This window comes from Dysidea avara, chromosome 2, assembly GCF_963678975.1.
Source record: "Dysidea avara chromosome 2, odDysAvar1.4, whole genome shotgun sequence".
Taxonomy (NCBI): domain Eukaryota; kingdom Metazoa; phylum Porifera; class Demospongiae; order Dictyoceratida; family Dysideidae; genus Dysidea; species Dysidea avara.
The window spans coordinates 21,826,525-21,840,906 of NC_089273.1; the positions used below are offsets into that span (position 1 = coordinate 21,826,525).

A 14,382-nucleotide genomic window follows, 5' to 3' on the forward strand; every position below is an offset into this window, starting at 1 on the left:
CAACAAAGAAAACAATCTGATGGAAACTTCATCTAAAATGCGGCATACAGGCATGTGCTTCTCATTATAACTGTATTGCATTCTACCTACTATTTTGTCACATATATGTGAGTGTACATGTACACGTGTTTGCTTACAGCTGTATTACAGATTAGTGTAAATCAACCCGGTGAAAAATTCTTGACATATGATGTATACATATCAATAATCATTGTATAGTCGTAAGTATTAGTGACTTGTGATTTTGTGGATGTGCTTCTTTCAATGGCAGCTGATTGAACTCTTGGCGGTACACAACTACTTGTAAGCTGCTTTATTATGCACCACGGCCAGCTGCATGGACTGCAGGATCCAGAGGTCTATATAGGAGCTTCTAAATGTTTGTGCCAAATTGTACAGTAGCTACTGCTCATAGTTACATTAGGCTATTGCATAGACTGGCACTGGCAGATTCAAATTGAAATTCATTTCTTGTTTCATACTGAATTTGAAATTAGTTATATATATATGGTGCAAATATGACCAAATTTGCAAAAGGGGGTTTTCCACACACATCCATGCCAATTCTATGAACTTGGAAGACAATAACTCATTACTCAAACACACACATATTATATATAATATAATTAGTAACCTGGAAAATTTTTCACCTACTAGGCTATATATGTTGGTGCTCACTACTGCCCAAATTTCAGTTCAATAACCTTTTCCAAGTAATCTGAAGTTATGAGTCATCAAGTTGGTAAATTGCAATTGGATGTGTGTGGAAGACCCCTTTTCACAAATCTGGGTATCAGCACTACATCTTTGGTGTTCATGTCTTTTACTGCTGTATATACAGCCACCACAACTTAAATTACCCATGTTGTGTTACATTACTGAATAAGACACATATTTTCTGCTATCCAGAGTTCATTAATAATATTATTTAACTCTAAAATATTATAGTACGTTAACTGTGCTTGCAATAGTACATTGTATATCACATGGTTATAAATAATCGGATAAAATTGTATATTTTGTACAATGTCACAATATACAAGTATAAGAAGCATAGAACATATCAGTTGTAACAGTTACTTGTCATGTTTTGTACATATGGGTGACTACTAGTTAAAACACACATATGACTGAATAATAATAGATTAATTATAATAAGGGGAAGAACCATACAAAAAAAATCAAACTGATACTTTAGTAGTGTGTGCATGTGTCATGATGTGAAATGTGAAAATAAAAGCATTAACACAAATAAAGTTGTCCATTGTAAATGTAAATGAGTGTGTTACTTGCGGACACACTTTGGTGTTGAAAAATATGCTCCCTTTTCGCATATCGCAGGGCTACTACCTTGAAGCTTATAGCCTCGTTTGCATGTGACGTAGGCAAATAAGAAATCACCTATTTCTTGGCAAGTTGCATCTCCATTGTTAACATCCAAACATGTGCATACTTCTAAAATAAACAAAACAAATATTAATCATAAACTTAGACACAATAATTTATTTTGGTGCTGTACCAATTACAAGCACAAGTAAAAATTAGAAATTTTAAGTACGATTAGGGAAAATTGAGGGTAGGGATTAAATGTATACTAGTATATATCTTCATGTATAGGCAACCTCTCTTGTTTGTGCATACTGCATTAGAAGAAAGAATGGTGCTAGGCATATTGTTATAGTCTGAGTGTGCACCCCAACTATCAAATACTGAAATAGTGAATTGTGAAGTGGCCATTATGCTTCGTTTTTAGTTACGTACAGCCTGTTACACAGCATTCAAAAGAAGAACACCACAAGTAGAACCTCTGTAATCAATACAGTCACAGGGAAAAGATCAGATGATTCCCACTACGAATATAGCTATAGGGAAACCATCATGTGGCACTACCACAAATTGTCGCATTTTGCAAAGATATATATATATGGGACACAAAGGAGGACACAGGTAAGTCCATGAAGCATGCAATGTACATACCGTGGTATGTCAAAAGGAATTGAAGCAATGTCGAACAGTGAAAAAATCAGGCCCACAGCCTTAGCCGTTATCAAGTAAGGCATCAGTTAGGCGGTCAGTCAGTATTTGTAGCAACCTATTAGAAACATTTCAGATTGTACTGAAGGCATTTTTTTAGGCTTGGTTAAAGCATTATACATAACCAAAGCACCATGAAGGTATTGTGAAGCTGGTCTTAGAGTGATATGTTGGTCAGACCTTCATAATCCCTAATATGTAGTACTATCTCACTGTATGATATGTCATGCCATCATACAAACAAGTTGGAGAACTTACTGTCACATTTAGTTTGACTAGGGATTCTGTTCCATACACCAAGTTCTGTACAGGTAAACTGTTTAAGTCCTTTCATTATAAATCCTTTATCGCAGGTCAAAATCATATCATACTCAATTTTCATGTCATCCATTATCAGTTCATGATCTCCATTCTCCAGATTAAAATCCATAGGGCACATTCCTATAAAATAGCAGTAAATAAATTGCATATGTGTGTATTTATGTGTGTGTAAACTGTAGAAGCAGGTTATCTAGGTAGTGTTAATGGGTACCTGTCGAAGCAATACCAACTATCTATGTCTCATATAACAGGTGATGTTCCAATGGGGCTTTGGATACCAACACCTTCTCATGTGAGACATGGTACAGTTTCCTACAGGCTACCACCAAGACAATTTACCTGCACTGACTTTCAGTACCTATATATAAATAGTAGGCCAAGTGAAATTTTGTGAATGCTATTCCTGTGGGAAGGCTTAAAGCCGGTGAATACAGGGAGTCAGAAACATGTAAAATATCTGTATCTTTTATAGACCTGCAATTGACCAATGCCAATACTCATCCATTGATACAATATCAGTATCGGTACAGCTCTACGTATACATATACCATAAGGAAAAGTTAGCAGTAAATTATCCTCTATTGCATCATTCAGCATATTGTAAACAACAACAACAATGGACTTTAAACACACCCGCATGCATACACACACGAATCCTTCGACTGTCGTATACATGGTCTTGCCAATGCAGTGAAATGCAACACTGGAGCAGTATAAGTACTATGAAAAATATCATTATAAAAGTACTGTTAAAATAGCACTCTAAAATCACAAGTGCCTGGGTAGCTAAATAGTGAATTCCTTGACTAGTATGAATTACATGGTATGAGTTTGAATCCCCAAATCAGTTAGGTTTTGTCTGTTTCTTAAGGATATTTGTATCATCTTTTTAGTGGTCTATTTTTTATGCTATTGCACTGACTAGTTTGGATTAGTAAACACTTTTGTGATTGGTCATATAGGTAGCTAAAAATAAAAGGATTACAATATTGGAAAGCATATGAGAAATCTAATTTAGCCACAGTGTTCATACTATACTGGTATATACTATTAGTATATTATCACAAAATAATGACTAGTTGCATTTTTGAATTATTGGCTGTGTCTTCAATATTGGTTCAATAGAAAACTTGTATTGGAAATAGACAATAAATATTGGATATCCCTGTATAAATTTAGCTACTACCAGCTTATATTAACTTACTGCGACATTTTGGCATAGGTGATGACCAGGTTCCATTTGGTTGACATGTTATTACAGAAGGTCCAATCAGCATAAAATTAGGGAGAGGTGTATATGTAACTGTAGCACCGGCTTTAGTACCACCAGAGTTGGATGTTGTTCCACATTGCAGAGATTCATATTGTGGGCAGCGTTTTTCTAATTAGACAAAAACAGAGAAAAATGCACTAATTGCAACCATTGTGCACACGGTATTCATATTAACAACATTATATCGATGCATTTGATCTTTGAACTGAATGATCTATACACAGGAGACTTAAGTTACATATGTATTACCTCTATGTATGTTTGTTGTACTTTATGTTGTTGTATGTATGTGTGCCTCTCTGGCAGGAATGAACAGCTTTGTCTGACTGTTTAGAGGTAATAAACAATCAATCAATCAATCATGTAGTTAGACTGCACTATAGATGTCATGAAAGTCTCTGTACTGTGGCATATGATATGTATTTGTTATACTGCTTGCAGTCATACATGTTATAACTTACTGTTTGATACACACTTTGGTGGAAATCCTTCCCATTTGCCATCACTACATAGCCGTTTCTGGAAACCTGACACTGCATAACCAGTAGGGCAACTGTAAACTGCTAGGGAGCCATGTACTGGTGGGTTATTATGCCGTACAGACCCAATAGGAATGTCTTCAGGGATCGGACACTGCTTAACTACATGAGGAAGTAAACCAGTTAACTCACTTTACCAGATAAACTGATCAAGTCTGTACACAGTCTATAATGTGCTCTTAGAATGGTAGAATATACGTATGCATGTCTGTATTATAAGTAATGGCATAATATAAAATACAAATAATTTGTTTGTAATATCGTGTTTGGTAACTCACTAGTACACATTTGAAGTGGAAACTTCCATTTTCCATGCTCACAATAGTTGACTCCTCCTCCATTCAATTGATATCCTTTGTTGCACTTTAGATTTGTGGCATACAGAAATACACTAGTTTCTACTATACGAAAGTTGCCATTGCGAAGTTTAAATGGTGGACAATCTGTAACGACAAAACGCACACACACTGACTACTAAATTGTATATAGCTAATATACTGTAGATAGATGGTGAGATTAGCAATTAAATTAAAAATGCAGAGCTATGGTTTCTTAAAGACTATCTGAACTCACTGAGAATTACATAATGTTGTAATGACCTCACCCTTATGTACATATAAATCAAAAACTGGCTATATACAGATGTACAGTATTAGATGCAAGATTTGGTAAGTGCTTCAGTTTTATTCATGTGGCAATGAATCTCTACATAGGTACTTTATTATGTGCTTAGTTGTGTAATAGTGTAGGAAGTTCTTTCTCACAGTGTGGTTGAGGGTATAACATGCCACAGTGAGTGGGCCACACACATGGTCATTGAATGAATATTATAATACTGCACACATACCTTGGCAACTGGGTACAACACCTGTCCATTTTCCATTCTTGCAAGTAAGCTGCTTGTCACCAACTAAACCATAACGTGTTGCACAGGTATATGTTGCTACAGCTCCTTCTTCAAGAGTATCAGGAATATCAATTAATGCTTTGGATACGGTAGGAGGGTTGTTACACATTGGTACTGCATTGGATACACATTTCACATTAAAACATCTGTGAGTTATTATATACACTATATATTCCTACACTAAGTTTGTGGGTATTTTGTACACACTCCATTCACATTGTTATAATAATTATTTATTGTTGAATGTAATCAATGATTAAACGCTATAACATGAGCTAACTCAGCCTGTCTGGGTGTAATATTTTAGCTACAAACTAGTGTTTTGATCATATTACAAATGAAAATAACAAGTTACTAAGGAACTTATCACTTCAAGGATTGCAGAAACAATAATACAAGGTTATTACATACATGTACATAATAGTAATAGGTTCTTTACACACACTGTATGTATGTATGTATGCATGTATGTATGTATGTATGTATGTATGTATGTATGTATGTATGTATGTATGTATGTATGTATGTATGTATGTACGTATGTATGTATGTATGTATGTATGTATGTATGTATGTACGTATGTATGTATGTACATACATATGTATGTGTGTGTATGCATGTATGTATGTATGTGGTTGTAAGTATATGTATTTACGTACATAAGTATGAATCTATGTACACATATACAGACATACTGTTCATACAGTATGTAGTATCTAATTGCAGAGGTGGCTACTGGGAGTAGCAGTAACAATGTACTGAAACATTAGTACACTTATTTCTCTAGTTGCAGTCAATACTGTTGTATACAACACATCACATCTACTGTGACTAATCGTAACAAAGTGGTGTCAGCTCTAACCCAGTTCCTGGTATACTACATACTACAAGTATTTTTGATTGACTGTCAAGTAGTTTTATATGAATACATGAACAACAAGATATTTGATTTGATTGACCACTTTGTCACTGACTTCTACTGTTGTGTGGTCATATTATTGTTATTCTAAACTTTGTTGTCAAAACTACCATCTATAGTTTATTATTAACATAATACCTGGTTGTGGTAATCTAATAGGGGTAGGTTGTTGAGTGCTGGGAGTGGTTGGTGGTTTGGTTGGTTGACTGGATGCACACTTTGGAGGATTTCTGTTCCACTCAATTCCAACACATTTTATCTTCTTATTACCCCTCATTGTATAGCCCTCATTACATTGGTAACGAGCCACTGATCCATCGGTAGTAGAATCATATTGCACTACTCCATTTTGTATTTCAAGAGGTGGAGGGCATCCTATAGCAAATATGACTATCGGTAAATATGCTTATGTGTGTACGTGCTCTGATTACCAGGAGTGGTGCTGGGAGTAGTTGGTGGATTGGTTGGTTTACTGGTAGGGATGGTTGGTTTACTGGTAGGGGTGGTTGACTGACTGGTTGGTCCTGTAAAACATTAACAAATAAGTAGTATGAGCAGTTTGTCACATTAATACATAATCACAATCATCACACACAACTATTCATACAATGAGGATAAGTCAACTGAGAACTATCACTTACAAAAACACCACACCACAAAATTAAGTGTACAGTATTGTTTTTTAACACAATAATGACCTTTAGATACACACACACACTCCAAGTTATGTATGTGTTTTAATCTAGGTAATACAAAGTGCACAAAGAAACTGTGCACTTTATAGTGATTCAATTGATCTCAGAACATTAATTGAATAATCAACCACCACCAACTGTTAAGATAATTGTGTCACAAATTTTCTAATCTTAATTAAAACAAAACCACCAGTTGCTTGGGTGGTGATATCTAGGTGTTTACTTAATCAGCCGCAAAAAAGGAAATGTAAGTAAAATAAAAGTTTCATAGGCAAAATTGTTTGCAATTACAAGCCAATTACAACATATGTAGAGGTGGCTCTCCTTAAAAGATGTCATTAAACCACAATGCAGCCATATGTTAGAACACATGCTGTACACCAGAAAGGACATGATTTTACCTCCTGTGTTTATTTTACCTGTTGGAGTAGTAAACTGATTGTTGATCCATTCATAATATTTACAGATTGACAGTGCTGCTATTGTATTGGACCCTTGCATACATCCGAATGTTGTCATGGCATATAGTGTGTTGTCATCTTCAATGAAGCTGCCTGGTTTCTCGGCACATGCAGAAGTATTAAAGCAGGTCTGGGTTGATCCCTGCCAATTGGGCTTATATAAATTTTTACATTTCTTATTTTCATCTTTCTGGATGGGTGAATTGGTGATAGTCTTTTTGTTGATGACGTTAATAACAGAAAGGTCATCGGCTTTGTATATTTGTCTGCAGTTATCACTAATGGTCGCTTTAGCCAGTATAAACTTGGGGGTCTCAAACTTTACCAGGGCAAGATCAGCAGCTTGAGAAGTAGCATAATCGGGATGAATTATAATACCATCTTTTACCACTTTGATCCTCATTGATTTACCAGATGTAGAGTATTGCAGGGCTGTAGCTTTAATTGACAAGGAATCATTCTGTGCACAGTGAGAAAAACAGCTGGCAGCAGTAATCAAACAGTCATCAGAAATGATGGCTCCAAGACAACAGGACTTTTCACCACTTGATTGACACTTTGCTGTAAGTGTGGCCACCCAGAATGGCTGCTGGGCTAGTGTGACTGCAAGAATAGTCAGAAAGATGATGATTAATGCACCCTTCATTTGGTGTCTCTCAGCTGAGTATGTGAAAAAAGAATCAATCACAAACTGTACAGTACTATGTGACAATAAAGAGCAATATTACAGTAAAGCAACATCAAGTCCTCACTTGTTGATAATTGGATCAAGATCAGTTAGGCAGCACTGTCAATTTGGTAGAAATCACCAGGTATAGCCTCAGTCAATAGTTGACTGCAGGCACCACCAGACTGAAGCTGAATGGACTAAACTGGAAATTTATAGCCATATGAAGCCACATATGTTGCATTTATTGTTACCATATATGGATGTAACTCATCAATTGTTCATCTTTATGTGACCTCACATTGAGTCACCAACACTGTATCCCTTTATGTACCTATTTTGGAGGAAAGTTCCCTGTAAACAATATATACACTGATTGAAGACATGTGTTAATGATTAATTTCTCTCTAACCATTAATTGGCCTTGTGCACACCATATTAGTTCAAAAAAATACTTCGTATTACGTAGTTAAAACAAATCTAATTCAGTGAATCACTATGTTTTGTCGATGTTGTTAAAATTAAAGAATATAATTGTCTTGGTACATTGAATCTACCACCATAAGAGTGTAATAGATCTGATGTGTTAAATTATGGGAGAAAGTTGTCTCGGCAAGCAAAATTTTACCATATTTGTTGAAATGGACATGCTCTGTTACATGAATACATGTTGTTGATGTCCTTAAACTAAGAGAGAAATAGCCAGCAGCGTAGTTTAAATGTATGCCATGACCTGGAAGCATTTCTTGAGAACATTTATTTCCAATGGACACCTGGTCCTACAGGCTGTAGGACCAGGTGTCCTACAGACCTTCAGCACTTGTGCTATCCTTAATATAACAAAAGTAAAAACATCACAGCAAAAGTTAAGGCCAGCAAAATTCAAGCTCAAAGTATAGTGATCTCAATACTAATAAAAATGGACTCAACAGAGATGGCTTTAATAATTACATCGTAAGATACATCTTGGCCTTGTTAATAACCTTGGCACTATAACAAGATGATCTTATAAGGAAAGTGGGAAATCGCTGTACATCACCAATTTAAGAAAGGACATATAAATTTAACATTCCAGTATGTAAAATATTTCCTTTCTTACATGTTTCTCTTATGAATGTGCAACAAGTTGTCATGGCTCTAACAAAAAACATAGACGAGGGTGCATGTACCGTAATGTCAATGTGACAAATTCTTTGTCATGCAATGACAATATATATATATATATATATTTTATCACTGAGCACGAGTGATTTCAGGTGCCAATACGTCTAACTTGATGATTGCTGATATCAAATATTTCAAATAGCAATAATAGTGGGTATGTCATTACTAAATATGCAGCGTATTACCAAGAGAACCCTCTATATACAGATATAGCGGTAAGCAAACACACAACTGCACAAACACTGTCATAAACCACAAAGAAACCATGTCAAGACAACTTTCAGTAGGTTACTACATCACATGTAATAAAATATAATTGTATAGTTGCAAACACCAAAAAATCTACTAAACTGAAGCCACCAACAAAACGGTACCCATGTACAGGTAATAGACAACAAAGGAAGTACAAAACAAAACATGGCTGTAATATAGAATCTAAACTTGTAAGCCTTATAGTGACATAATGTTTCTTAGTAAAACTCTTTAGTTACTTATGTAGTGTAAATTGTGTGTGTGTTTGTCACTGAGCATGAAACTATTCTATTAGACAGATATAAAACAACCATAAATATGTGGTTAATGGCTGATTAAAAGTTACTGCTAACTTTATGAAAGTAGCAGGGAACTCTTTGGATGGTGCTTTGTTACTTAAAGTCATGGGAATGTATTATGATAGAGCTATAAGATTATCCAGATATATTGATTATCAAGATATCATAAGGCTTATCGAGATAAGGATGATAGGTTTATCTATCTGCCAAATTTCTGTATATTACATGATATAGTTAACTGCCAAAAATGTAACCATTAATTGTCTAAATCATTAGTTTTGGCATTGTGCCCAAGTGTTGGAGGTGTCTACACCACCAGGTATTATTTAGTGTATATGTTCACACCACACCCTAACTATATAGTTACAGTTATTGATGTGACAAACTCTATTATCAAAATGCTAATACAACACATAATTGTCTGGAGGTACTACAACACTCATGAATCATTTACGTAGGTATGACTGTTGACTATTTAGAACTTCAAATACACATTTCAAACATTAAATCTCTCAAACATAAGCCATAAACAATCCCTGTTTCATTGGTGCTATAAGAGAAATATCCATTTATCATACTAAGGAAATACCACACATGCATACTTACACAAACTATAAATAGTTACTGTGGTCAGATCAAATTAATTATTTAGCTGCCACATTCAAAGTTTTTTGGTTTTTTATTTCTGCTGACAGTTTATCACGGAACAAATTAGCGTACATAGTTCAAGGGAAATATATTATCATTAATAAATTTACCAGGAAACCTTTGGGTGTATAGTGTTACATAAATCATAGCCTGCAAACGTGTATCATGCACTCTCAGTACATACGTAGAATACTGTAGCAACATTTACTCCATCTTTAAAATCATAGACACTTTATGTGTTACACACACACACACACACACATGCAAGCACTTTTCATTATTCAACGGACATTTTTATTGGTGAAATTTATGTGATAAAGTGTTATTGTAAAAATGTCAACAAAGCACAGCTACCAATAATACTCTGACACTTATCCATCATTTATGTATACATAAGTACATTTGTTGGCCATATTTAGCAAACATTTTATCCTTGAAATATTTAGACCTCCATATAGTCTAGGAATGTTTTCAAATCTGTGAAATATTTAAGTTAGGTAACATTGCTCAACCTCAAAAAATTTTGCCCCTCAAATACATAGGCTATATGGTAGTACTGGATGATTACAGTAGTTTTTGACACTGTTACCTACATATAGTGTGAAAATATTGCATTTTACCTGATACTTATTCTGCACTGAGGAGCTCATTATTTCATTATGGTGAATAGTAAAGGAATGTAGGAAACTATATAAGAACTGTTGACTGATTGCTCTATTAGAATATTTATGAATTCATGTGAATACATTAAAACATTTAGGCTGTTTTATGAACTACTCATTTCATGAACTGCCATAATTTTAAATTTATGCATGGTGTTGAAATGGCACCATCTATAGAGGACAGAGGTGTTCACATTTGGGACATGCATGTACATGACATCTGAACAAACTTTCAAGGCTTGCATATTTTTTTTGCAGATTTTGCAGTTGCTTGGTTGTCTGCAACATTTTCATCCATGAAATTTTGTGAATATAGTGAAAGCTCTTTTACTTGGATTCCTTTTATTTGGGTAGCCCAATTAGACCTGTCTATTAACAATAATAATCAAGTTTGGACTAGAAAGAAATACAAGAATGAAGTGTTAGGGTTGCTGTTTACCTGCTAGGTGGCTTGTCTATCGTACTAATAATAACCATCATTTGGTTGCTAGGTGATATTACAGCCCAGGAAAGTGACCGCAAATGCATGAATGTTTTGTAGTGGACTTCTTTTCTAACTGCATAGCACTAGCAGAAAGCAACATTAACACGCTCAGTCTTTCATTTACTTTTGCATGTACTTCTCAGTTATAGACATTTCTGAGATACAGGCAGCAGCATAAATCAGACTGCTCAAATCCAAGATTTTACTTGTATCAGGATTAAACTGTATGGAAAATGTGAACTCAAAATGAAACCTCACTCCACAAATTCGAAAATCGGTAGTTTGTTGGGATTCAATTACAAAACTAGCAACAATCAAACCAAAACAACAATTGTTCACCATACACACATATGTGTAGTTACCATACCCCTTGAACTATCTGTTTTGGATTGATTAGAATGAAGTGCTTGTTTTTACAGAGGTTGTACAGACATGGTAGGACCTATTTATATGTTGACATTTCAGGGTGAGGGTTGCCACTTTACACATGGTAGGGTTGCATACAGCTGGTTTAGCTTATCAGAATGAGAGGATCAGACACAATTTGTGGTAGACTGTTTGTGTGACAATTCACAAACTTCTTATAGCCAATAGGGATGAAATTGTGAATTTGATTATGTGGTACATGAATAAGTTTCTATGGTTGTGGGTTTATTACTGGTCCAACATGGGCAGTTATCATGTACACTGATTCCTCAAAAATCCATTACACAATCATGGTGTCAGTTTAGTAACAATGCAGTCAGCTGTAGTTACATTACAAGTGTTTTGGTTATTTATATAGATGTCATATTCAACAAATTCGTTGAATGATTTCTCATAATGCACAAATTGGTTGTGAAACAAATAGTTCAAGTAAATTATCCTGATTCATGATTTCTACTTAGGCAATAGATACAATTATGAAGATTTCCTTGACACTGATTAAGTGTTTTTCACAGCATATAATTATAGCTAGCTTTTGGCCGGCTGTGGGCACACACCTGGTTTAATGAAATCTGCAATGAAACGTATATAATATTGTCATAAATTTTATTGAGCCATCTCTGATATTACATTATTTCACACTAACAAATAATAAAGACCACGCCTTTTTTATAGTTTAGTCACTTTCACACAAAAAGCTATGAACACATATACTAGGGCTTTGAACCTCAATTGACATTTTGCCGATTAGTAACAAATTCTAATACCATACATACTGACTGGTACATGCTGTATCATGGACTTACCTTTGTCTTCTAGTTCATTACCACATAGGTGTTGATTTTTGGATAGAGTATAAAATGGCTTCTTTTACTGGCTACCATGAGAACCATTTGTGATTTTTGTAGTGAGTGAAGGCACCTCTTGTATCGTTCTTTGTTTGTAATGCCATATAACAGTGGAACAAAGCTGATAACTAAGTGAAAGGGCCTTTTCAGTAATAGAAAGTTATGGGTATGAGTTCAGTCATGCAGTTAAATTGGTGTCATTCTATACTTTGATACAATATGTGCTGGTGAACCAGTCATAAATCATGTTACAAAAAAGTAAAAAATTAAATTTAAACTGAAATAAAAGTGATGAAACAAGGGAGGTAATCTGCACCAGCAGCTTATTTAGTCCCTACTTGAGTCGGCCATACTATTGACAAGCTGTATATGACTGAAGTAGGTGAATGAGTATAGCAGCAAGTAATGTATAACACCCTTCTTGTTTCAATATTTTTCCTGTTTCATATACTTAAGTTGTATCTGTATGGTTATTGCACGTGTCCGAGTATTTTGGAATGGCACAATTATTAACGCAGCCTGGAGTGAAGCAATAACTGTAACTCATGTGGTTTTGCAACTTCCTGATAGAATTAGATCACTGGTAAACTTTATAGCTGAGTATAATAATCTTTTTATACAGTGATGATTTCAACTTAGACACATGTTACAATTATTTTATGCATGGGTAGCTAAATCAATTTAGATACCTTTCTTTAATGCTTAAACTTTAAAGCATACTAAACAATACCATGACTATGAAGTGGCTTTCACATTTCCTTATGACCTTAATGTGAAGTCAGTTCATCAATCATATGACCAAGAATTAGGGTCATATTATAAGTGGAAGACGCTGATGCCATGGTTCATATACAATTACCATACACAGAGTATCTTAGCAAAGAAACTCACGTGAGCTTCTCTATGATTCATCACCACTGACAACCAGTGGTAAATGTAATAATCAATTCAACCACTTCATAAACATGAGTTTTAAACACATTTTGGTAGTGAAATATGTGTGTACAAAGGTATAAAACTAACTGTAAACTGGTGTTATTTCTAAGTACTGAGAAATGCCAGTCAAGTAATCAGTGTGTTTTATGCCCTTTCCTTCCAGAACATCCTCTTTACAAAATAACCAACATTAAACTTTCTGACGGGTAGAGTCCGAGTAGTTGAGAGGTCAAGTGTTGCTTTTTAATGGAACAGGAGGGAATTAGGCCAAGTTACAGGTCATTCAGGAGATGTAGCCAATCCCAGGTAGGCCAGAGTTCCACCAAGTCCAACTGCACAAAAATTTGTTTTTCTGAGGTAACGTGTAACGAATCGTGACATTTTCTTGACATGTATTGGCAGGAATATGTTTAAAGGAAATGTAAGTGGAATTGTGCAAGGAATTGTCACAATTTCAGTAACTATTTTAGGGATATGCCAAATTTCATCCAGGAAATGTACATGCATGAATTGTGACATTTCTTGTGGAAAATGTATATATTTCCTGAGAACGTAAGTGTCAGTATGGAAACATATGTACTGTAGCTGCTTTGGTGAAAATTGAATCTGCTGTCATGTGTGACAAGGCTGATTCATCAGATCCAGACACCTACATACTTACAGTACTTGCTCCCAAGTACATTACATGTGCATATATCTGTGGTTTGGGGTGTACATGTACGTATATGCTCAATATTCAACTACTGGGTCTATTGGTATATGATTTTACCATAGTGTATATAGTTGCATGATGCCCTTTAAATGCTGGAATAAAATGTGCTTTAATCCCATGTATGCACTGTCCAC

The 14,382-nt window shown here is 35.0% G+C and overlaps 1 protein-coding gene across 1 annotated transcript; it reads right to left on the reverse strand.

Annotated features, from left to right (window-relative positions):
* Positions 1–971: 971 nt before the first annotated feature.
* Positions 972–8,022, reverse strand: LOC136246845 (sushi, von Willebrand factor type A, EGF and pentraxin domain-containing protein 1-like). The gene is made up of 10 exons (XM_066038445.1): positions 7,903–8,022; positions 7,109–7,810; positions 6,426–6,518; positions 6,133–6,369; positions 5,015–5,188; positions 4,446–4,610; positions 4,090–4,269; positions 3,560–3,736; positions 2,293–2,475; positions 972–1,455 (listed from the first exon to the last, which is right to left on the reverse strand). The coding sequence occupies exons 2-10, from the start codon at positions 7,794–7,796 to the stop codon at positions 1,286–1,288; spliced, it is 2,067 nt and encodes a 688-aa protein (XP_065894517.1). The 5' UTR covers positions 7,797–7,810; positions 7,903–8,022; the 3' UTR covers positions 972–1,285.
* Positions 8,023–14,382: the final 6,360 nt, after the last annotated feature.